General features: G+C 40.2%; 1 protein-coding gene and 1 long non-coding RNA gene across 4 annotated transcripts in view; one reads left to right on the forward strand and one right to left on the reverse strand.

Moving 5' to 3' along the window:
* Positions 1–24,859, forward strand: part of LOC132377236 (cytochrome c oxidase assembly factor 5) — a 34,580-nt gene that overhangs the window by 2,726 nt on the left and 6,995 nt on the right. The window contains exons 2-4 of one of the 3 annotated variants that reach the window (XR_009506587.1): positions 3,643–3,726; positions 6,232–6,419; positions 7,357–7,603. Coding sequence is in view for 1 of the 3 variants with exons in the window: in XM_059943403.1 (XP_059799386.1) it covers positions 3,643–3,726; positions 6,232–6,273 (126 nt within the window). In the remaining 2 variants the exon portion in view is untranslated. Of the gene's footprint in view, positions 1–3,642; positions 3,727–6,231; positions 6,758–7,356; positions 7,604–24,859 lie in introns of those variants that run through there. The other 2 variants (XR_009506586.1, XM_059943403.1) reach the window with 2 other exon arrangements.
* Positions 7,301–24,826, reverse strand: LOC132377237 (uncharacterized). Its single transcript, XR_009506588.1, has 4 exons — positions 24,242–24,826; positions 23,166–23,439; positions 21,091–21,250; positions 7,301–7,540 (listed from the first exon to the last, which is right to left on the reverse strand). It is a non-coding gene; the product is annotated as an uncharacterized LOC132377237 (long non-coding RNA).

Consider the following 24,859-nt stretch of genomic DNA (forward strand, 5'->3'; position numbering starts at 1 on the left):
AGTTAGGATATTACTCTCTCACTCATGGTCCAAGACTGCCTTGCTTCCACATCATCAGGCCTAGTAACATGGGGGAGGAAAGTGGGGCAAGCCACTTTCCATTACAGACCAACCCAGAAGTTTTACATTTCAGTTCCCTGCATATTCCATTGGCTAGAACTTAGTCACATGACCATACCCAGCTGCAAGGTGGCTGGGAAATCTAGCTCAGCCATATGCCCCACTCAGAAGGAAGAGTGAATATTAAGGGGACAGTTAGCAATCTGCCATTAGGGGTGGAGGTGGAGGAAGATGAAGTAATATTTCTCTCTTAAGTGTAGTATCTAGGTGGATCTTCCTGGTAGGCAGTTGGCAGTATGGGTTGAAAGCTTGTGAAAAAGGTGGCATCTCAGATACGGTTTGGGGAAGCATTAGTTTATAAATTACAGTCTTTTGTATAGTTATAGTCTTTTATCTCCACGTTTTTCACGTGGGCAACCTCATTACAGAGTTTGAGGGAGGAACATAATAGTGCAGAGAAGCTTGCTACTCTGTTCTGGTTCACTTTTGAGATTCACTGATGTAGATGACAATTCAAATCTAGGGCCCAAGCAGACATAAAGACTGGAATGTGGCCAAGGTTCCTGGGGATCAGGAATGCCATAGATGTGGTACCCTGTAGCTTTTTTCACAGTAAAAACTAGGAGTGTGACTGGCACTTGCAAAGTAAAGGTTTTGGAGAGTGATCACAGTGGTGGAGTCGGGGTGGCAAAATCTGCTTGAGGGGAAATCCTTGAAGATGAAGAGAAGGTGAAATTTAAGTTACACCAGAGCTTTCTACTTTAGTACTCTAGCCGACCTCATTAACATCTTTCTGAAATGTTGAGAACCAGCACTAAAGCTGTTGAGATTTTAGGGCACCTAACTGGGGCTGTTTGAGCTTTTAAAGTTAACGTGGAACAGGGTCATTTTTACTCTCAGACAAAATTGCTTGATTCATTTTGCATTGGAATTCACTTCGAGTAGGAAGATTTCACAATCTTCCTTTATATCGTGAAGCACTGCATAAAGCTAAAGTTTATGAGCAGTATATGTTTTCTTCATTTATTATTTCTTTAACAGTAATAAAATGTAAGGTTTTGATTTTTTTCCCTCATGAATTGCAAGTTAGTTTAATGTCATTAAACCTCAGGTGATTCAGAAAATTCAAGTTCAGTCTCCTTTTTCCAGATGTTGTTTTATGCATTTACAGTTCTGGGAAACGGGAACCCCCTCAGCGCCTTTCCCTGCCTCCTCGCCCCCTCCCAGTTACCTCCCCCAATTTGTGACTTGCTCACACTGCCAGTGAACATTAGCATGTGTATACCTTCTCCTACCTGCTGTTTGAAGCCCTGTGTACACAGGAATATCTTGTATTTACTTTTTAACCTCCTGCTAAACTGATCTAGGACAGTTCCGAATTTTTTTTTTTAATAAATTAGTCCTTATGAGTGTTTAGTTACTAGACAAATTAGTAGGGTAGGGGGTTCAAAAAGAAATTTTGCAGTAGTTAAATTTCAATCTTGCTTCTTTGAGTTGTGAAATACACTTTCTGTAGATGCTTCTTTGTGTCCAATATATTTAAGTGCCTTTGTGTTAAGTTCAATTTATGGCAGTAAATTTGTTCAAAATATTTTAAGATAATGAAGATATGATAATGAAGTCATTTCTATCCCATGTTTACCTACTAAAATACTACTAAATTTTAGCTCTTAATCTAGTTTTGCAGTTAGTTTGTCAAGTGTGATTTTTAAAGTCTTATTTGTTAAGAGTCAGAAATAAGCACTTCCCCTGTGAATGTGTTCTTGTAGCACTGTCCTGTCTTGATGGCAGAAAGGGAATGGTTTAATCCATTTTTCTTAAGCTCTTACGAGCTTTCACTGCTTAAAGACCAGTTAATTTCACACTGGGCCCAGGCAGATCTTCCCTCCCAAGTATATATAAATTCTGTTAAAATCTCACTCTCCTCTTCCAGTTCTTACTCAGTGAGCTTCTCAGAATAGAGAGCTTGACTATGGCAGTAGGGGGTGGGAAAACGCAGAGATGTGTTGGAGGTAAACTTGCTTGCATTAAAATGATATTGTAATTGGAGACTTTAAAGCCACTTGATAATACCTTCCAGAACAATCCCTCCCATTCACCACTACAGCATTCCTGATCTCTCACGTGAACACCCTCTCTCCCTCCCTCTCCCTCCCTCTCTCCCTCTCCCCCCTTCCTCCCTCTCTCTCCCGTTCCTCCCCCTCTCTCTCCTTCTCCCTCCCTCCCTCTCTCCCCCGCTTCCTCCCCCTCTCTCTCCCCCCTTCCTCCCTCCCTCTCTCTCCCCCTTTGTCCCTTTTTCTCTCTCTCCCTCCCTATCCCCCCTTCCTCCCTCTCTCCTTCCTTCCCTCTCTCCCTCTCCCCCCTTCCTCCCTCTCTCTCCCGTTCCTCCCCCTCTCTCTCCTTCCCCCTCTCTCTCTCCTTCTCCCTCCCTCCCTCTCTCCCCCACTTCCTCCCCCCCTCTCTCCCCCCTTCCTCCCTCCCTCTCTCTCTTTCTCTCCCCCCTTCCTCTCTCTCTCCCTCCCTCTCCCCCTTCCTCTCTCTCCCTCTCTCTCTCTCCCCCTTCCTCCCTCTCTCTCCCCCTCTCTCCCTCTCCCCCTTCCTCTCTCTCCCTTTCTCTCTCTCCCTCCCTCCCTCCCCCTTCCTCCCTTTCTCTCTCCCTCCCTCCCTCCCCCTTCCTCCCTTTCTCTCTCCCTCCTTCCTCCCTCTCTCTCTCTCCCTCCCTCCCTCTCCCCACTTTCTCTCTCTCCCTCTCTCTCTCCCTCTCTCTCTCTCTCCCCCTTTCCTCCCCCTCTCTCTCCCTCCCTTCCTCTTTCCATCTCTCCCTCCCTCTCCCCCCTTCCTCCCTCCCTCCCTCTCTCTCCCCCTCCTTCTCCCCTTCCTCTCTCTCTCCCTCCCTCTCTCCCCCCTCCTCCCTCTCCCCCCTTCCTCCCTCTCTCCCCCCTTTCTCCCTCTCTCTCCCTCTCCCCCCTTTCTCCCTCTCTCCCTCCCCCTCCCTCTCCCCACTTTCTCTCTCTCCTCTCTCCCTACTCCTCTCTCTCCCCCCTTCCTCTTTCCATCTCTCCCTCCCTCTCCCCCCTTCCTCCCTTCCTCTCTCTCCCCCTCCCTCTCCCTCTCTCTCTCCCCCTCCCTCCCCCCCCCCCACTTCCTCCCTCTCTCTCTCTGTCACACACACTACTTTCTTCTCTGTCTTTAGGACTTCTTGAGTGTAAACGTTTTTAAAACCCTGAAGAAACCCCATTATTACTTTTCACCTTTACTCTTTCCCTTTCTTACACATAAGGAGCTGAAGATAGCAGTTTCTAGATTTTTATATAAACATTTTAAAGTATCCCATGGAAACCAGTGTTTTCAAAAATTCAAGGGCACCCTTAAAGTGCCCCAAAATTATTTTACACATTTTTTCATTCTATCCTTTTCTTCTTAAGTACCAACAGTCAAAATGAATTATTAATTATTTCTTATATAAGTTACTGTTTTCTGCTTTTCCTTAACTTTTTAAAAAAGAACTATTTCCAGAAGGACAGTTATTTTGTACTTTGTGAGAAAATTTCTCAGGTATTTATATTGTTTTATGTGTCGTAGGAAGGAAAATCCCCTCGGCAGTGTCTGAAGGAAGGAAACTGCAAAGCTTTGAAATACTCATTTTTTGAGTGTAAAAGATCAGTGGTAAGTAGCTAAAGATTTTTAAAAGCTTATGCTAAAAATTAGCTCTGTGGAGTTAAATATGTGAGTGACTTAGTAATTATAAATAGGTTGCAGTGATATCACTTGGAAAAAAGGATGTATTTTTTCTTACCCAGTGAATTAATGTGAGGTAGCATTCATGCAAACCCACAGCTGATTGTTCTGTTATTGCTGTTATGCTAACCACAGCAGCTAAACTTCATGAATTTTTGAAAGAGTGAGAGTGCAGTCTTGGCAAGTGTAGATGGGGCACAGTTGATGTTGGTCACTGTGTATTTGGGTCATTTGGCAGCTACACACAGACCCATAATGTGGGGTCTACGGTGCGTGCACTGTGCCTTACATGTTGGTGTGATTAGGAGATGTTGGTGTCTGTGTTTGAATTTGTAGAGTGAGGGATTGTGGAAAGACAGCCTAAGAGGACATTACAAATCTCATGGTTTCTACTCTGGTGTTCTTTGATTCCAAAGATCTACAAAGATCTTTGGAATAGAAACCAGGAGACTTCTCTTTGTGAAAAGAAAATACGAAATCAGAAAAATGGACATCCCTCTAAAGACAGCAGTAACTTGGACTTGAACCCGCTTTTGTTTGTTGAGGGACAGCACTCAAATCCCTTCCCTTTTGTTGATAGGAGAAGCAGAGAGTACAGTATATTATGATCTGGGAGGCCAGACAAGAACTTGAGCATGTTTGCTAACTAACCGGATCCAGGGAGGTGTAAAGTTAGATTAAATTTAGCCATGCTCTCTTTCTTTTCTCAAGTGACACAGTTCTTTGCCATATTTTCCTGTCATTTAATGTAAGAAAAGAGGATTTTCTTGCCTTCTCTCACATAGTTTTGTTACCCGTGTAAGATGCAAGCCTTTAGATCTTTCAAGAATGTCAGATCATGTTTAAATAATTGAGAAGTTATAAAGAACAGTTACTGTAGGAGGTGATGAGTTGTCCTTTTTAATCGTAATGATTGAATTTGTAATAAACTCCCTGTAATTCCTGGCCTGAACGTCAGTCTTTGATCTCCAAAGAACTTTAAGAAATCAGAACATGTAAAAATTTTCCACAATTTATCTACCTTCTGCAGAAATTTGTAACCATCTTGAATAAAAACTAAACGTGCTTCTGACCATTTCAAATATCAGTACAAGGCAGAGCTTCACTCATACTTTTGGACTCCAGAAAGAGCAGTATAGGGAACTTTTTAGCAGACTTAGAGATTCTTGCAGCCTTTCTTTAAGACTGTGACTCACTGTTAGTCCTCCAGCATAGTGGAGTTGCCTCACACTTAACTAATGCAACTTATGCACTCTTGGCAAAAACCTGAAACAAAACAATTTAAATTATGCTGGTAATTTTGCTTAATATTTCAAACAGTGAGTGTATGACCCAGAGTGAAGGTGAGATGGTGAGTTTGAATCGGCTGTTCCCTCTTAATATAAGCCTCTCATCATCCTGATCATGATTCCCATGCTTGAAGATTATTTATTTATTTTTTGAAAATGTGGCTCTTAGCTACTTTATCTAGTGCTCAGATGAAGAAATAGCAGTCTGTCCCGCACTGGCTGTGTTGTCCTCATTAATAGGGTTTAGCTCTAAAATAATTCCTTCCTGTGGAATTTCTAGGGAGTGGTATTGACTGTCTATGCAGTTTTGCCTTCTCTACTGACTAGGACCCTCCACACTACCACACCACCCTTAAGAAGTGGCTGCGCTGTGAGGCTTAAGTCAGAGAACATAGAGTTGACGTATGAGTAGTAATTTAAGGATTTTTAATCCCAAAGTGGCTGTGTTACATAACATTGTTCAAGGCTCTTTCCTCTTTTTTCAGTTACTATTTAAAGATTTAAAAAACACTTGAATAGTAACCCAAACAAAACCTAATTAGAAAGTCAGGTTTGTTTGAAGAACAACATACACTGAGTGTACTTCAGAGAAAAAGATAAATGAAATTTGGACTCAAGAAGAAAATCCTTATTGTGACCTTAAATGGAACTTTCGTTTTTCTTTAAGTTATTTTAATTAATTATTTATTTATTTATTTTTGGCTGTGTTGGGTCTTCGTTTCTGTGTGAGGGCTTTCTCTAGTTGCAGCAAGTGGGTGCCGCTCTTCGTTGCGGTGCAAGGGCCTCTCACTATCGTGGCCTCTCTTGTTGCGGAGCACAGGCTCCAGATGTGCAGGCTCAGTAATTGTGGCTCACGGGCCTAGTTGCTCCGCGGCATGTGGGATCTTCCCAGACCAGGGCTGGAACCCATGTCCCCTGCATTGGCAGGCAGATTCTCAACCACTGCGCCACCAGGGAAGCCCAGGAACTTTCGTTTTTAACGCCATCTTTCCCACCCCCACCCCCCCACCTTGGGAGCTGTGACCATTGCCTTTTTGAGTGCGCTGGAAACTGGTTTACTTCTCTCATATAGTGACAACCCATTACCAAATCTGTGTTTAATTATGGTGTCCAGAGTATTATTTAATTGTATATTTATTTTCAGTTGGATGCCAGATCAAGATTCAGGGGAAGAAAAGGATATTGACACTACTATGTTGAAACCAAGATGAAAACAACAAAGGATTTTCTCTGTCATTAAAACAGAGAAGCCAAAATAAGAAACATACTTTTTGTTACATCTGTTCGGTTGGAGCAGTTTCTTCCCCATGGAACACTGAAGAAAATGGATGAGTATGTATAAAGTAAATGCTTCTCTTGCTCTAAGTTATTTTTAGAAGAAAAATTTAATTGAATAGTTATGAGCTAAGAACATAGTAGATGTGTTTTAAGAATTGTTCTGAAGCACAGAGAATGGAAAGCTTGTTATTTTCAAACTTGACTCCTCAACCAAATGACACAGTTTGTACATCCTTCTTGAATATTGTGAAGGCCACTAATGGGACTGTTAAAATCAACATGGTGCCTGATGAGAAAATGTCTATCTGGAAAGTTTAGGATAAAACTTTCTTTTATTCAGTCTGTACTATTTAGTTCTAAAATAAATTGTGTTTGATTCCTTGGAGAAGAAATGCTTCCCTTGCACTGAATCACTGAAGTAACAACCTCAGAACATTAATATCACTCATCAGGCATAGCTGGATCCAGAGCCTGGGATTATGCTGCCAGGGCTCCTTGCCTCCATCTCGTGACTGTTTTTCTCTGTTTCCGGACCTCGTTTTTAGGCTGGCCCTCTCTACATAATGGGAAAGAGGCCAGTGTCCATCAAAAACACACATCCTTAAGGTCTGTGACCCAAAAAGAAGAGAGATAACCTCCTTTTCTAGGGTCCACTAATCAGACCCTACAAAAGGACTCTTGTCTTCTGTGGAACACCTGCCCCTGAATTAGACCTGTAGTCCCTGTGGAAAAAGGGATGGGACCCCATGATCTTGGCCAGGCCTGGGTCTTATGCACTGTATTTGGTAACTCATATCAGAATCACACTGAATGAATGATGGGCTTTATCCTAAAAGGAAAGAAGGATTCAGAGCCAGTAGGTATTGACTATAGAAGGCAAGACTGAAAACCATAAAATGCTTGTAAAAGTTTAGAATCATGTAATTTTATTCCAATCATATAATATAGTAGAGCCAGATATGGATCCAAGTTTCCAGCTTTTTTTTTTCAGTATTGAAGAATAATGGAAGGAGCCATAACTTCTTCATAGACCTGCAGTTCACTGGAGTTAAAGCAATCAAGGTATTCTGTAGCTCATTTGCTTTCTTAAAGGTTCACCTAAAGTTGTGAGAATTCCACATCAGCACTGATCCTTGTTGCAGAAATTCACTGAGGTCTGTTGCATATATTATTAACTGGGAAAGGGAAAATGATGGATTTTTTCAATACCTCTTGTATACCTGTTTAAGTGCTACAACTTTTATTAAAAGTTAAGTTTGATAAGAAAATCAAATTATTTTATAGAACCCTATCTTTTTCTTAGTCACAGCTTTATTGAGAGCTTCATTGGGAGAAATTCAAATACCATAAAATTCACCCTTAAAGTATACAATTCAGTGTTTTTGTTTTTTTTTAATAGTCACAGTCATGAAGCCTAGTCATGAAGCCATCACCACTGTCTAATTCCAGGGCATTTACATCACCCCAAAGAGAAGCCCCGCTCCCCCGGCCCCCAGCTCTTGGCAACAACTCATACATTTTCTGTGTCTATAGATTTGCTTATTCTGGACATTTCATAAACATAGAAATATGTAATATGTGGCCTTTTGTGACTGGCTTCTTTCACCATGTTTTCATGTTTCATCTATATGTAGCATCTATCTGTACTTCATTGCTTTTTTTTTTTTCTTTTTTAATGTTATTTATTTTTGGCTGCGTTGGGTCTTTGTTGCTGCGCGCGGGCTTTCTCTAGTTGTGGCGAGCGGGAGCTACTCCTCATTGTGGTGCGCGGGCTTCTCACTGCGGCGGCTTCTCTTGTTGCGGAGCACGGGCTCTAAGCGCGCAGGCTTCAATAGTTGTGGCACGTGGGCTCAGTAGTTGTGGCTTGTGGGCTCTAGAGCGCAGGCTCAGTAGTTGTGGCGCACAGGCTTAGTTGCTCCACGGCATGTGGGGTCTTCCTGGACCAGGAATCGAACCAGGTGTCCCCTGCAATGGCAGGCGGATTCTTAACCACTGCGCCACCAGGGAAGTCCAATACTTCATTGCTTTTTATTGCTGAATAATATACCATAGTATAGATATACCACATTTTTTTTATCCATTCATCAGTTGAGGAAATTTTGGGTTATTTGCACTTTGGGGCTATTATGACTAATGATATGAACATTTATTAATGAGTTTTATCTGGACATGTTTCATTTCTTCGGGTTATATACCTAAGAGTGGTATTACTGTGTCGTATGATAACTCCAACTTTAACTGATAAACTGCCAAACTTTTCCACAGTGGCTACATCATTTTACATTCCCACCAGTAATGTATGAGGATTTTAATTTCTCCATATCACCAATAGTTGTTATTTTTCACCTTTTGGGTTTTTTTATTATAACTTCTTAAAATTTTTATTATTTTATTTTATTTTAAAAAATTTTTATTGGAGTATAGTTGATTTACAATGTTGTGTTAGTTTCAGGTGTACAGCAAAGTGAATCAGTTATACATATACATATACTCACTCTTTTTTAGATTCTTTTCCCATATATGCCATTACAGAGTATTGAGTAGAGTTTCCTGTGCTATACAGTAGGTCCTTCTTAGTTATGTATTTTATATATAGTAGTGTGTATATGTCTATCCCTATCTCCCAATTTATCCCCGCTCCCCCCCTTACCCCCTGGTAACCATAAGCTTGTTTTCTACATCTGTAACTTTATTTCTGTTTTGTAGGTAAGTTCATTTGTACCCTTTTCTTAGATTCCACGTATAAGCCATATCATACGATATTTGTCTTTCTCTGTCTGACCTACTTCACTCGGTATGACAGTCTCTAGGATCATCCATCTTGCTGCAGATGGCATTATTTCGTTCTTTTTTATGGCTGAGTAATATTCCATTGTATATATGTACCACACCTTCTTTATCCATTCCTCTGTTGATGGACATTTAGGTTGCTTCCATGTCCTGGCTATTGTAAATAGTGCTGTAACGAATATTGGGGTGCTTGTATCTTTTTGTTTATTTATTTATGGCTGTGTTGCGTCTTCGTTGCCGTGCACGGGCTTTCTCTAGTTGTGGTGAGCAGGGGCTACTCTTCGTTGTGGTGCACGGGCTTCTCACTGCAGTGGCTTCTCTTGTTGCGGAGCAGGGCTCTAGGCATGCGGGCTTCGGTAGTTGTGGCTCTAGAGCGCAGACTCAGTAGTTGTGGTGCATGGGCTTAGTTGTTCTGCATCATGTGGGATCTTCCCAGACCATGGCTCAAACCTGTGTCCCCTGCAGTGGCAGGTGGATTCTTAACCGTTGGGAAGTCCCCATGTATCTTTCTGAATTATGGTTTTCTCCAGATACATGCCCAGGAGTGGGATTGCTGGATCATATAGTAGCTCTATTTTTAATTTTTTAAGGAACCTCTATACTATTCTCCATAGTGGCTGTACCAATTTACCTTCCCACCAACAGTGTAGGGGGGTTCCCTTTTCTCCATAGCCTCTCCGGCATTTATCGTTTGTAGATTTTTTTGATGATGGCCATTCTGACTGGTGTCAGGTGATACCTCATTGTAGTTTTGATTTGCATTTCTCTAATAATTAGTGATGTTGAGCATCTTTTCATGTGCTTTTTAGCCATCTGTATGTCTTCTTTGGAGAAATGTCTATTTAGATCTTCTGCCAATTTTTTGATTGAGTTGTTTGTTTTTTTCTTATTGAGCTGCATAAGCTGTTTGTATATTTTGGAGATTAATCCCTTGTCGGTTGCTTCGTTTGCAAATATTTTCTCCCATTTTGAAGACTGTCTTTTTGTTTTGTTTATGGTTTCCTTCGCTGTGCAAAAGCTTTTAAGTTTCATTAGGTCCCATTTGTTTGTTTTTTATTTTCATTACTCGAGGAGGTGGATCAAGAAAGATCTTGCTGTGATTTATGTCAAAGAGTGTTTTGCCTATGTTTTCCTCTAAGAGTTTTACAAGGTCTTTAATCCATTTTGAGTTTATTTTTGTGTATGGTGTTAGGGAGTGTTTTAATTTCATTCATTTACATGTAGCTGTCCAGTTTTCCCAGCACCACTTACTGAAGAGACTGTTTTTTCTCCATTGTGTATTCTTGCCTCCTTTGTCATAGATTAGGTGACCACAGGTATGTGGGTTTATCTCTGGGCTTTCTGTCCTGTTCCATTGATCAGTATTTCTGTTTTTGTGCCAGTACCATACTGTTTTGATGACTGTAGCTTTTGTAGTATAGTCTGAAGTCAGGGAGCCTGATTGCTCCAGCTCAGCTTTTCTTTCTCAAGATTGCTTTGGCTACTTGGGGTCTTTTGTGTTTCCATACAAATTGTAAAATTTCTTGTTCTAATTTGGTGAAAAATGCCTTTGGTAATTTGATAGGGATTGCATTGAATCTGTGGATTGCTTTGGGTAGTATAGTCATTTTCACAATATTGAGCCTTCCAATCCAAGAACATGGTATATCTCTCCATCTGTTTGTGTCATCTTTGATTTCTTTCATCAGTATCTTATAGTTTTCTGAGTACAGGTCTTTTGCCTCCTTAGGTAGGTTTAGCCCTAGGTTATTTTATTCTTTTTGATGAGATGGTAAATGGGATTGTTTCCTTGATTTCTCTTTCTGATATTTTGTTGTTAATATATAGGAATGCAAGAGATTTCTGTGTATTAATTTTGTATCCTGCAACTTTACCAAATTCATTGATGAGCTTTAGTAGTTTTCTGGTAGCATCTTTAGGATTTTCTGCATACAGTATCATATCATCTGCAAATAGTGACAGTTTTACTTCTTCTTTTCCAATTTGGATTCCTTTTTCTTCTCTGATAGCCGTGGCTAGGACTTCCAAAACTATGTTGAATAAAAGTGGCAAGAGTGTACATCCTTGTCTTATTCCTGATCTTAGAGGAAGTGCTTTCAGTTTTTCACCATTGAGAATGACATTCGCTCTGGGTTTGTCATATATGGCCTTTATTATGTTGAGGTAGGTTCCCTCTATGCCCACTTTCGGGAGTTTTTATCATAAGTGTGTATTGAATTTTGTCAAAAGCCTTTTCTGCATCTATTGAGGTGATCATATGGTTTTTATTCTTCAATTTGTTGATGTGGTTTATCACACTGATTTGCAGATATTGAAAAATCCTTGCATCCCTGGATGAATCCCTCTTGATCATGTTGTATCATCCTTCTAATGTGTTGTTGGATTTGGTTTGCTAGTATTTTGTTGAGGATTTTTGCATCTGTTCATCAGTGGTATTGGCCTGTAATTTTCTTTTTTTGTGATAGCTTTGTCTGGTTTTGGTATCAGGGTGATGTTGGCCTTGCAGAATGAGCTTGGGAGTGTTTCTTCCTCTGCAATTTTTTGGAAGAGTTTCAGAAGGGTAGGTGTTAACACTTCTCTAAATGTTTACGAGAATTCACCTGTGAAGCCATCTAGTCCTGGACTTTTGTTTGTTGGAAGATTTTTAATCACAGTTTCAATTTCAGTTTCTCCCTTTTTTTCTTGATGAGTCTGCCTAAAGTTTTATCAATTTTGTTTATCTTCTCAAAGAACTAGCTTTTAGTTTCATTGATCTTTGCTATTGTTTTCTTTGTCTCTATTTCATTTATTTCTGCTCTGATCTTTATTTCTTTTCTTCTGCTAACTTTGGGTTTTGTTTATTCTTCTTTCTGTAGTTGCTTTAGGTATAAGGTTAGGTTATTTGAGATTTTTCTTGTTTCTTGAAGTAAGATTGTATTGCTGTAAACTTCCTTCTTAGAACTGCTTTAGCTGCATCCCATAGGTTTTGGATCGTCATGTTTACATTGTTGTTTGTAGGTATTTTTTGATTTCCTCTTTGATTTCTTCAGTGTTCCATTGGTTACATAGTAACATATTGTTTAGCCTCCATACGTTTGTGTTTTTTTACAGTTTTTTTTCCTGTAGCTGATTTCTAATCTCATAGCAATGTGGTTGGAAAAGATGCTTGATATGATTTCAATTTTTTTTAATTTACCAAGGCTTGATTTGTGACTCAAGATGTGATCTATCCAGGAGAATGTTCCCTGTGCGCTTGAGAAGAAAGTGTATTCTGCTGCTTTTGGATGGAATGTCCTATAAATATCAATTAAGTCTGTCTGGTCTAATGTGTCATTTAAGGCTTGTGTTTCCTTATTAATTTTCTGTCTGGATGATCTGTCCATTGGTGTAAGTGGGGTGTTAAAGTCCCCCACTGTTTCTGTGTTACTGTCAATTTCCCCTTTTATGTTTGTTAGCATTTGCCTTATATATTCATGTGCTCCTATGTTGGGTGCAAAACAAGACTCATAGGTATGCTGTCTACAAGAGACCTGCTTCAGACCTAGGGACACATACAGACTGAAAGTGAGGATATGGAAAAATCATTCCATGCAAATGGAAATCAAAAGAAAGCTGAAGTAGCAATACTCATATCAAACAAAGTAGACTTTAAAATAAAGACTGTTACAAGAAACAAGGAAGGACACTACATAATGATCAACGGATCAGTCCAAGAAAAAGATATAAGAATTGTAAATAAATATGCACCCAACATAGGAGCACCTCAATATATTTTTCATCTTTTTGACTGCAGTCTTTCTATTTGGTATGAAGTGTTATCAAATTGGGATTTTGATTGGCATTTCCCTAATGGCTAATGATATTGAGCATGTTTTCATGTGCTTATTGGCCATTTGTATATGTTTGTAAAAATGTCTATTCAGATCCTTTGTCCATTTTTCATTTGAGTTGTCTTTTTATTGTCATTTTTTGTGGGGTTTTTTTTGTATATTAGGTATACAAGTTCCTTTTAAAGACAAATGATTGGCCTTTGACATGTTTTCTCCCAGTTTGTAGTTTATCTTCACTTTCTTGATGCTGTCTTTTGGAGCACAGTTGTTAATTTTGATGAATTCCAATTTTTCCTTTTGGTGTATCTAAAGGAAACCACTGCCTCTTCCAAGCTTATGGAAATTTATTCCTGTTTTCATCTGAGAGTTTTATAGTTTTAGCTGACATGTAAGTCTATAATCCATTTACAACATAATTTCTGATACCTTTATTAGTGCCTATATTTTTAATTTTTAGTTGTGATAAAATATACATAATGAAAAATTTATCATCTTAACCATTTTTAAGTATATAGTTCAATAGTGTTATGTAATTCAGCTTGTTATGCAACCAGTCACCAGAACTCTTCTCATCTTGCAAAACTGAAACTCTGTACCAATTAGACAACTCCCCATTACCCTGTCCTCCCTCCCACCCCCAGGTAACCACCAATTCTGCTGATGTTGAGCACCATTTTATCATTTCAGGTCTTTGTTAACTATTTGTAGATCTTCTTTGGAGAAATATCTATTCAAGTTCTTTGCCCATTTTTAAAAAGTGTTGTTTGCTCTTTTGTTGTTAAGTTCTAGATGTTCTTTGTATATTATGATATTAACTCCTTACCACATATATGATTTGGATATGTTTTCTCCCATTTCTTTTCACTCTGTTGATTGTGTTCTTTTGATGCATAGTTTGCAATTTTGATATAGTCCAGTTTATCTGTTTTTACTTTTGTTGCCTGTGCTTTTGGTGTTGTAGCCAAGAAATCATTGCCCTGTCCAAGAAAGCTCTTCCCCTAAGTTTTCTCCTAGGAGCTGTATCGTTTTACTTCTTATGTTTAGGTCTTTGTTCCAATTTGAGTTGCTATGTAGAAGGTAAGGGTCCAGTTTCAGTCTTTTGCATGTGGATATCCAGTTTTCCCAACACTACTGAGAAGATCATCCTTTCCTCATTGAATGGTCTTCTACGTTGTTGAAAATTATTTTGCCCATCTATACCAGGGTTTATTTCTGGCCTTTTTATTCCACTGCACTATGTGTCTGTCTTTAAGCCAGTGCCACACTGTTTTGATTACTGTCGTTTTCTTTTTTTTTTTTTTTTTTAATTTTTTTTTAATAGCTACTTTTATTTATTTATTTATTTATTTATTTATTTATTTATTTTTGGCTGTGCTGGGTCTTCGGTTCGTGCGAGGGCTTTCTCTAGTTGCGGCAAGTGGGGGCCACTCTTCATCGCGGTGCGGGGACCGCTCTTCATCGCGGTGCACGGGCCTTTCACTATCGCGGCCCCTCCCGTTGCGGGGCACAGGCTCCAGATGCGCAGGCTCAGTAGTTGTGGCTCACGGGCCCAGCTGCTCCGCGGCATGTGGGATCTTCCCAGACCAGGGCTCGAACCCGTGTCCCCTGCATTAGCAGGCAGATTCTCAACCACTGCGCCACCAGGGAAGCCCTGTCGTTTTCTATTAAGTTTTGAAATCAGGATGTACTAGACGTCCAACTTTGTTCTTTTTCAAGATTGTTTTGGCTATTCAGAGTCCCTTGAGATTCCATGTGAATTTTAGAATGGATTTTTCTATTTCTGCAAAAAACACCAATGGGATTTTGACAGGGAGTATGTTGAATCTGTACACTTTGGATAGTACTGGCATCTTAACAATATAAATTCTTCCAATCCATTCATATGGGATTTCTTTCCATTTATTGGTGTCTTCAATTTTTTTCAGCAACTTTTTGTAGTTTTCAGTATGTAAGACTTTTGTGTCTGTGGTTAGGTTTATTCCTAATTATCTTACTCCTTTTGACTCTGTTGTAAGTGGAATTGTTTTTTAAATTTTCTTTTCAGATTTTTCATTGAATGATGGATTAACATGTAATTTTTATTGTTAAATATAACAGAAAAGTACATAGGGTGTTGTTTTTTTCATTGAGGCATAGTTGATTTACAATGTTTTATTAGTTTCAAGTGTACAACACAGTGATTCAAAATTTTTATAGATTATAATCCATTTAAAGTTGTTATAAAATATTGGCTATATTTTCTGTGCTGTACAATATATTCTTTTTTTTTTAAAAAATATTTATTTATTTATTTATGGCTGCGTTGGGTCTTTGCTGCTGCGCGCGGGCTTTCTCTAGTTGCAGTGAGCGGGGGTTACTCTTCCTTGCGGTGCCCGGGCTTCTCATTGTGATGGCTTCTCTTGTGGCGGAGCACGGGTTCTAGGCGGGTGGGCTTCAGTAGTTGTGGCACGTGGGCTCAGTAGTTGCGGCACATGGGCTCTAGAGCGCAGGCTCAGTAGTTGTGGCGCACGGGCTTAGTGGCTCCGCGGCATGTGGGATCTTCCCAGACCAGGGCTCGAACCCGTGTCCCCTGCATTGGCAGGCAGATTCTTAACCACTGCGTCACCAGGGAAGCCCCCAATATATTCTTGTAGTTTATACATAGTAGTTTGTACTTCTTAATCCTGTACCCCTGTCTTGCCCCTCCCCCCTTCCCTCTAGTAACCACTAATTTGTTCTCTATTATATCTGTGAGTCTGGTTGTTTTGTTATATTCACTTGTTTTATTTTTTAGAGTACAGATATAAGTGATAAATAGTTTTTGTCTTTGTCTTATTTCAGTAAGCATAATGCCCTCCAGGTCTGTCTACATTGTTGCAAATGGCAAAGTTTCATTCTTTTTTATGGCTGAGTAGTAGTCTAGTGTGTGTGTGTGTGTGTGTGTGTGTGTGTGTGTGTGTACATATATATATACACACCACGTCTTCTTTATCCACATATCTGTTGACGGACACTTAGGTTGCTTCCATACATTGGCTATTGTAAATAATGCTGCTGTGAACATTGGGGCACATTAATCTTTTCAAATTAGTGTTTTCATTTTCTTTGGCTATATACCCAGGAGCAGAATTACTGGCTCATACAGTAGTTCTAGTTTTAGTTTTTTGAGGAATCTCCATACTGTTTCCATAGTGACTGCACCAATTTACATTCCCACCAACAGAGTACATGGGCTCCCTTTTTTCCACCTCCTCACCAACATTTGTTATTGGTGTTCTTTTTGATGATAGCCATTTTGACAGGTGTGAGGTGATATTGTGGTTTTGATTTGCATTTCTCTGATGATTAGTGATATTAGTAATGTCATATTACTAATATGACATTACTAATGTCATATTACTAATATGACATTACTAATGTCATATTACTAATATAACATATGCCTGTTGGCCATCTGTATGTTGTCTTTGGAAAAATATCTTTTCAGGTTTTCTGCCCATTTTTAAATCAGTTTTTTTTTTTGATATTGAGTTGTATGAGCTCTTTATATATTTTAGATATCAACCCCTTATTGGTCTTATCATTTTCAAATATTTTCTCTCATTCAGTAGGTTGTCTTTTCATTCTGTCAGTGGTTTCCTTTGCTCTACAAAAGCTTTTAAGTTTAATTAGATCCCATTTGTTTATTTTTGCTTTTGTTTCCTTTGCCTTATGAGACAGATCTAAAAAATTGCTACAATTTATCAAAGTGTTCTATGTTTCCTTCTAGGATTTTTTTTATGGTTTCCAGTCTTACACTTAGGTCTCTAATCTATTTTGAGTTTATTTTTGTATATGGTGAGAGAAAATGTTCTAATTTCATTCTTTTACATGTTGCTGTCCAGTTTTCCTAGCACCACTTATTGAAGAGACTGTCTTTTCCCCATTTGTATATTCTTGCCTCCTCTGTCATAGGTTAATTGACCATAAGTGTGTGGGTTTATTTCTGGGCTGTCTATTCTATTCCACTGTGCTAAGTGTCTATTTTTGTGCCAGTACCATACTGGTTTGATGATGTAGTCTGAAGTCACGGAGTATGATAGCTCCAGCTCTGTTCTTCTTTCTGAAGATTGTTTTGGCTATTTGGGGTCTTTGTGTTTCCATACAAAGTTTAGAATTATTTGTTGTGTTTCTTTGAAAAATGCCATTGGTATCTTGATAAGGATTCCACTGAATCTGTAGATTGCCTAGGGTAATGTCATTTTAACAACACTGATTCTTCCAGTCCGTGAACATGGTACAATGTATCATTCCATCTGTCATCTTCAATTTTTTCATCACTGTCTCACAGTTTTCCGAGTAAAGGTCTTTGATCTCCTTAGTTAGATTTATTGTTAGGTATTTTATTCTTTTTGATGCAGTGGTAAATGGGGTTGTTTTCCCAATTTCTCATTCTGAAAGTTCATTGTTAGTGTATAGAAATGCAACATATTCCTGTACATTAATTTTGTACCCTGCAACTTTACTGAATTCATTGATGAACTCTAGTAGTTTTTTGGTGGTGTCTTTAGGATTTTCTATGTATAGTATCATGTCATCTGCAAATAGGGACAGTTTTATTTCTTCCTTTCCAATTTAATCTTCTTTTATTTCTGTTTCTTGTCTGATTTCTGTGGCTAAGACTTCCAACACTATTTTGAATAAAAGTGGCGAGTGGGCATTCTTGTTTCTGATCTTAGAGGAAATGTTTTTAGCTTTTCACTGTTGAGTGTGATGTTAGCTGTGGGCTTATCAAATATGGCCTTTATTATGTTGAGGTATGTTCCCTCTATAGCCACTTTCTGGAGAGTTATAAATCGTTGTTGAATTTTGTTAAAAGCTTTTTCTGCATGTATTGAGATGATCATGTGATTTTTTTTTGTTTTTGTTGTTTTGTTTTTTGATTATATGATTTTTATTCTTCAGTTTGTTAATGTGGTATATCACATTGGTTGATTTGCAGATAATGAACCATCCTTGCCTCCTGGAGATTAAACCCAGTTGATCATGTTGTATGATCTTTTTAATGTATTGTTGAATTCAATTTGCTAATATTTTGTTGAGGATTTTTATATCTCTGTTAATCAGTGATATTGGCCTATAATTTTCTTTTTTGTGATATCTTTGTCTGCTTATGGCATCAGGGTGATGCTGGCCTCCTAAAATGAGTTTGGAAGCATTCCTTCCTTTACAATATTTTGGAATAGTTTGAGAAGGATAAGTGTTGGCTCTTCTCTAAATGTTTGGTAGAATTTACCTGTGAAGCCATCTGCTCCTGGGCTTTTGTTTGTTGGGATTTTTTTTTTAAGCTATTGCTGTAAACTTCTTAGAACTCCTTTTGCTGGGTCCCCTAGATTTTGGATCATTGTGTTTTTCTTTTGTCTTCAGGTATGTTTTGATTTCCTCTTTGATTTCTTCAGTGATCCATTGGTTTAGTAGCATATTGTTTAGCTTCCACATGTTTGTGTTTCTTCCAGTTTTTTTCTTGTAGTTGATTTCTAGTTTGGTAGCATTGTGGTCGAAAAAGATGTTTGATGATTTCAATTTTCTTAAACACGCTGAGGCTTTATTGCCTAGCGTGTGATCTATCCTGAAAAATGTTCGATGTGCACTTGGAAAGAATGCATTCTCCTTTCTCTTGGATGGAATGTTCTATATATATTAAGTCCATCTGGTCTAATTTGTCATTTAAGGCCACAGTGTTTTCTTATTGATTTTCTTTCTGGATGACCTGTCCATTGATGTAGGTGGGGTGTTAAAAGTCCTCTACTATTACTGTGTTACTGACAATTTGTACCTTTTTATCTGTTACTATATGCTTTATGTCTTTAGGTACTCCTATGTGGGGTGCATATGTATTTATAATTGTTATATCTTCTTGATTGCTTGGTCATTATATAATGTCCTTCTTTGTCTCTTGTTATATAGTCTTTGTTTTAAAGGTGGGTTTTTTTGTTTTTTGTTTTTTTGTTTTTGGTCTAATATAATATTGCTACCCCAACTTTGTTGTGATTTCCATTTGCAGGGAGTACGTTTTTCCATCCCCTTTCTGTCTGTGTGTCTTTAGATCAGAAGTGAGTCTGGTAGGCATCATATATATGGGTCTTGTTTTTCTATCCATTCAGCTACCCTGTGTCTTTTCATTGGAGCATTTAGCTCATTTACATTTAAAGTAATTATTGATAGATGTGTACTTATTGCTGTTTTGTTAATTGGGGGTTGTTTTTGTACTTTTTTGTTCCTTCTTTTGTTCTCTTCCCTTCTGATTTGATGACTATCTTCAGAGTTACATTTGGATTCCGTTCTCTTTTTTGCATGTGCATCCATTATTGACTTTTGGCTTGTAGTTACCATGAGGTTTATGTATAGCTCTCTCTATAGATACATACACATATGTATATATAATGATTATTTTAAGTTGCTAATCTCTTAACATCAAATGCATTTTAACAACCCTTCATTTTTGCTCCCCTGCCTCAACACTTACTGGTTTTTATGTCATATTTTACAGCTTTGTGTATCTATTAACTACTTAAAGAGGATGTCGATCATTTTACTACTTTTTCTTTTAACCTTCTACTAGCTTTGTACATGGTTAATTTACTACCTTTACTGTATATTTATCTTTCTTTAGCAATGAGCTTTTTCCTTTCCTGATTCTCATGTTTCTAGTAATGGCCTTTTCTTTTCTGCTTAGGGAAGTTCCTTTAATATTTCTTGTAAAGCTGGTTTTTTGGAGCTAACTTCTTTTAGCTCTTGCTTGTCTGTAAAACTTTTGATCTCTCCATCAATCAGAATGAAAGCTTTGCTGGGTAGATGATTATTGGTTGTAGGTTTTTCCCTTTTATCACTTTAAATATATTGTGCCACTGTGTTTTGGCCTGCAGAATTTTTGTGCCTGCCCACTGGTGTGTGAGGTTGGTCCCAATACAGTGTTTTTATAATGTTGCCAGTTAACTATAAAGTAGATCACCATGTAACTATCATCCAGATCAACAGAAATATTGTCTGAACCCTCTGTAATGCCTAACATTCCTCAGAGACCTGCCTGCTCACCCCCAAGAGAAAACCACGGTCCTGGTGTTTGCCACACTACACTATTAAGTTTGCCTTTTCCCTTGAGCCTGTTGAATTTGGCTCCTTATAATGTGTTTAGAATAACTGATTATATAGAGAGAAAAGCAATAGTCTAGTGCTGAAATAAGATTTCAACTGAACATCAAAAAACAATCTTTTCATTCGGGGAACTTTTTTGAATAGCTCCTGTGTGACAGGCATTGCACTTGCTGTTGTAACTCAAAGTAACATGCTGGACAAAGTAAAAGGTAAGTAACATGATGAATGAGATATGCATAACATAATATGCATATATTCAAGGCTGATTGAGGGAATTTTTTTTTTAAGTGCCAGCTCATTTTGTGGAGAGAAATCGCCATAGAAAAGGGCATGCCTGAGATGGGCCTTGAAGGAGGAATAAGAAAGCTATGGGGAGGTGGTCCAGATGAGAGGGAATGTGGATGTGGACCAGGGCTGTGAGTGTGTGGATAGAAATTACGGAATGGGTTGAAGAGATACGATCTTAGTGGCTGATGGGATGTAGAGGGGAGGGAAGGTGACCCCAGGGTAGAAGGTGAAATCAGTTATCAGAGGAGAGCTCAGCCAGCTTAGAGGGGGGGAATGCGTGAGTTCAGTGTTGACATGCTATGTTTGAGACACCGAGACACTCAAGTAGAATGACTGGGATATGGTTGGGTGTTTAGATGGATCTGGAAATTTGGGAGTCATTAGCAATTGAGTGATAATTTATTCTATATGAGGAAGTTATGGACAGAAACCTAGGGACCACCACAGTGTTAGTGGTGGGTGGAGGACAACAAGCCAATCAGAGTGAAGAGGTAGAGTGAGAGACCAGGAAGGGAAAACCACAGAAGCCAAGGGCAGGGCGAGCAGCAGGGAGGAAGTGATGAACTGCCATATCCCTCTACATCCATCTCTCAAATGCAGCTATGTTCTTCCTCGCTCTGAAAACAAGCACGCTTCCCTGTCCTCTCCAACCTGGCTTTTTTTTGTCTGTTAAATGGTACAACAGAGAATGACAGCACCATAAAGATTTATAATTGAATGCAGACCTGCCTGGACTGCCTGAAAAGGCCCACTGGAAGCCTGGTGCAGGAAGGAGTCATTGCAAAGTAGTGCTGAGGCACAAAAGGGGTCTGAGGAGGGATTTGGAGTGCAGATATTCTGTTCCCACCCTCTCAGGAATCTGTGTCGGAGCTTGGGTAGTGATAGCTGTAATAAAAAGAAGACAAAGTTATTACCTGTTTGCCAAATCTCATCATAGACTGGGGAGGGACATTCTCCCCTGGGCAGCACAGGATAGAGTTGTAACTTGAGGCTGGGGGCAGGGGGCGCCTGTGTAGGCCCACTCACAGGGCCCTGCTGCAGTTCAGAGCACGGCACAGACCCCACCTGCACTCTCCGCCTAAAAGTCAACATTTGGCTTCCAGACATGTTGTAGGCTGACATCTGCTGTGCTGGTGTCACTGCCCACGGTCAGTGTAAGCAGGGCACCAGACCGTCAGTTCTGGCCAGTGCTGTTCTGCTTCCAGAATCCTGTGGGAGCATGGAGTGTGCTAAATAGAAGTTTCCATCTCTCCAGTCACTTCTGCTCCTGCTGGTGCCTGTGCTGCTTCGTGCTCGTGGGAATGAAAGAGCTTTTGGGTTGACATACGCTGCTCAGAGATTTCACTTTCATTTCTATTTTCCTTCCTGTTCTCAAATACTGGATTTTATCCACTAATTACTTTCTACTTTTGGAAAGGGCCTCTGAGAGGAAGGTACATTTGAAAGTGTAAAGGTAATCATCATACCTGTGAGGCAGCTCTGCCCTCCCTCTGGGCAACGCTCATGAGCATGCGGGGCAGGTCAGGCGCCCTGAGCTGTCCCCTTCCAGGGAACCTTTTGCTTCTGGACTAGGGTCTCATACACTGCAGAGCAGCACCTGCACTACAACTTCCTGAAAAATCAACTCTTCATAGAGGCTTGTAAGGGAAGACACTGGGGCAGGGGGGAGGCGGGGGAAGAGTTTGTCCATCTGCAAGTGGAGAGTTCCACAAGGGCTTGCTCGAAGGTGCTGGTCCTGGAAGGGCCCACGCCCAGAGCACAACAGGATGTCCAGACCTGAGGCCAGGCCCTTCTACTGGCCCAGGCTCCTGGCACTCCCCAGGCCAGAAAAGACGGCAACGCCGGAAGCTCTGCCGTGTGACTAAGGGGTCACCCTGTGCTCAAAGGTCCACCTTGTGACAGCAGCACAGGAACACATCAGGCTGAGGAGGATCTTGCAAGAAAACTTCAAAAACGGTTCCAACTTGCTGTTTGCTGTTTCAGGAAGGGGCTCAGGGGAATGGAACCTGGCACTGTGGACACGGTGTGGGGGGTCCCTCAACTAAAAATGGAGTTACCACATCATCCAGTAGTCCCACTCCTGGGCGTGTATCTGGAGAAAATGCTAATTCAAAAGGACACACGCACCCCAATGTTCACAGCAGCACTATTCACAGTAGCCAGGACATGGAGGCAACCCGAGTGTCCATAGACAGAGGAACGGATAGAGAAGATGTGGCACATATATACACACAAAGGAACACTACTCGGCCATAAAAAAGAACTAATGCCGTCTGCAGCAACATGGAGGGACCCAGAGGTTGTCATACTGAGTGAAGTAAGTCAGAGAAAGACAAATATCATACGATATCACTTACGTGTGCAATCTACAATATGATACAAAGGAACGTATTTACAAAACAGAAACAGACTCACAGACATAGAAAACTCATGGTTATCATAGGGGAAGGGGGGAGAGGGATAAATTAGGAGTTTGGTATTAACATATACACATTACTATATATAAAATAAACAACAAGGTCCTACTGTATACCACAGTGAACTATATTCAGTAACTTGTAAAAATCTATAATGGAAAATATGTATACACATATATGACTGAATCACTTTGCTGTATACCAGAAACTAACACAACATTGTGAATCAACCATACATCAATAAAAAATTTTTAAAAAACAGGGGAGACCCGTTAGAACAGCCTGTAAGGAAGTTACAAAGGTAACGGCCCCTTGAACAGCTGATCATTTTTGTCCTCAGCAAAATTACAAATGGGGAAACTCCAACCGCCAGCCCCCCTTACCTTCTTCCAATCAGAACCTCCACGGTCACCGCCCCTAGAACCAAACAGCCATGTTGAACCAAGTCACCCACTAACAGGCTGGAACAGAAACCCAGGATGGCGTCGAGGAGGGGCAGGAGGAAGTGCACGGTGACGGTGGCCGGTGTCCTGAAACGTCTCCCCTTGCTTATCTTTAAAGAAGCAACATTCAGGCTGGCTTAGCGGAGGGAGGCCGTGCTGACTGTAGCAAACTCTACATGTGCCTTACGCCAAAAATAATTCACGATGAATTGTTCTAAATGTAAAACAAACCATGTAAGTACTAGAAATAAAAACAGGTGAATATTTTTTAAGTAACCTCAGTACCAGAGCAAAGGCAGGAACCATAAATGGAATTGAACCATGCATGTGCAAGGTGCCAAGTGCAGTGCTGTCCTTCAGCGAGGGCACAGCATGACACCCTCTCACAGACAGGGATGGGGGGCCAGCTGTGTCACCTCCAGTGGGGAAGCCAGGACTCAATTTCACAACAAACAGCAAAAAGAAAAAGACAGGTGTATATCACCACATAAGATTTTTTCACTTCTGTAGACCCCCTACCTACCATCAACAAAACCAAAAGACAACTGACAAGTAGGTTTAAAAAGACCACAAAATGTGACAGAGGAGTGAATATACTGTGTATTAAAAACACTTAGTCATATGAAGAAGATGTACACTCAAAGTCACAAAAGTAGAAGCATGAATATAAGTATAAAAGATGTTCAGTTTCAGAGTAATCAAAGGAATGGAAGTGAAACGAGGTGCCGTCTCCAGCTCCGATGAGAAAGGGAAAGGCAGGTGGTGTTCCAGGTGGTAGGTTAACTTTCTGGGAGTACTCTGGTAATATTAAAAGTTCAAAAATTTCAGAACATTTAAATTATCCTTTAGTTGTACATTTCTACTGCTAGGAATTTATCCAAGGGCGATCCCTGCGCACATGTGCTGAGCACAAGATGCAACGTAATGAAGAATCAGACCATTCATGGAGTGACATTTCAGCAAGTCACACAACGGATCGCCAGGCAACCCACAGAGTTGACACCACCCACACTTACGGACGTGGGAGGGTACGAGCAGCAGCTAACACTCAGGAACGTTTGATGCCAATCATCTCTCTGCCCACTGTGTCCACATTTAGCACGCAGATCTCAGGAGTGGTTCCTTTTCTCTCCTGCTGGAGGCATAAGGGGATTTTTCTCTGATACTCACTGTGGGGACATGGTCGATCTCCTGGAGAGCACAATGACCCTGGATTAAAATTTCCTCGGTTCCTGGGACAAGATGGCGGAGTAGAAGGACCTTGAGTTCACCTCCTCTCGTGAGCACACCAAAATCACAACTAACTGCTGAACAGCCATCGATAAAAAAAAAAGATAAGAACCTACCAAAAAAGATATTCTATAACCAAAGACATAAAGAAGAAACCACAACGAGACAGTAAGAGGGGCACACTCACAGTACAGTCAAATCCCATACCCCTGGGAGGGGGTGGGTGACCCCCAAACTGGAGAGTAATTATATTGCAGAGGTTCTCCCACAGGAGTGAGAGTTCTGAGCCCCATGTCAGGCTCCCCAGCCTGGGGGTCTGTCTTTGGGAAGAGGAGCTCCCAGAGCATTTGGCTTTGAAGGCTTAACTGCAGCATCTCCACAGGACTGGGGGAGACAGGAACGTC

Source organism: Balaenoptera ricei, chromosome 13 (assembly GCF_028023285.1).
Source record: "Balaenoptera ricei isolate mBalRic1 chromosome 13, mBalRic1.hap2, whole genome shotgun sequence".
NCBI lineage: Eukaryota > Metazoa > Chordata > Mammalia > Artiodactyla > Balaenopteridae > Balaenoptera > Balaenoptera ricei.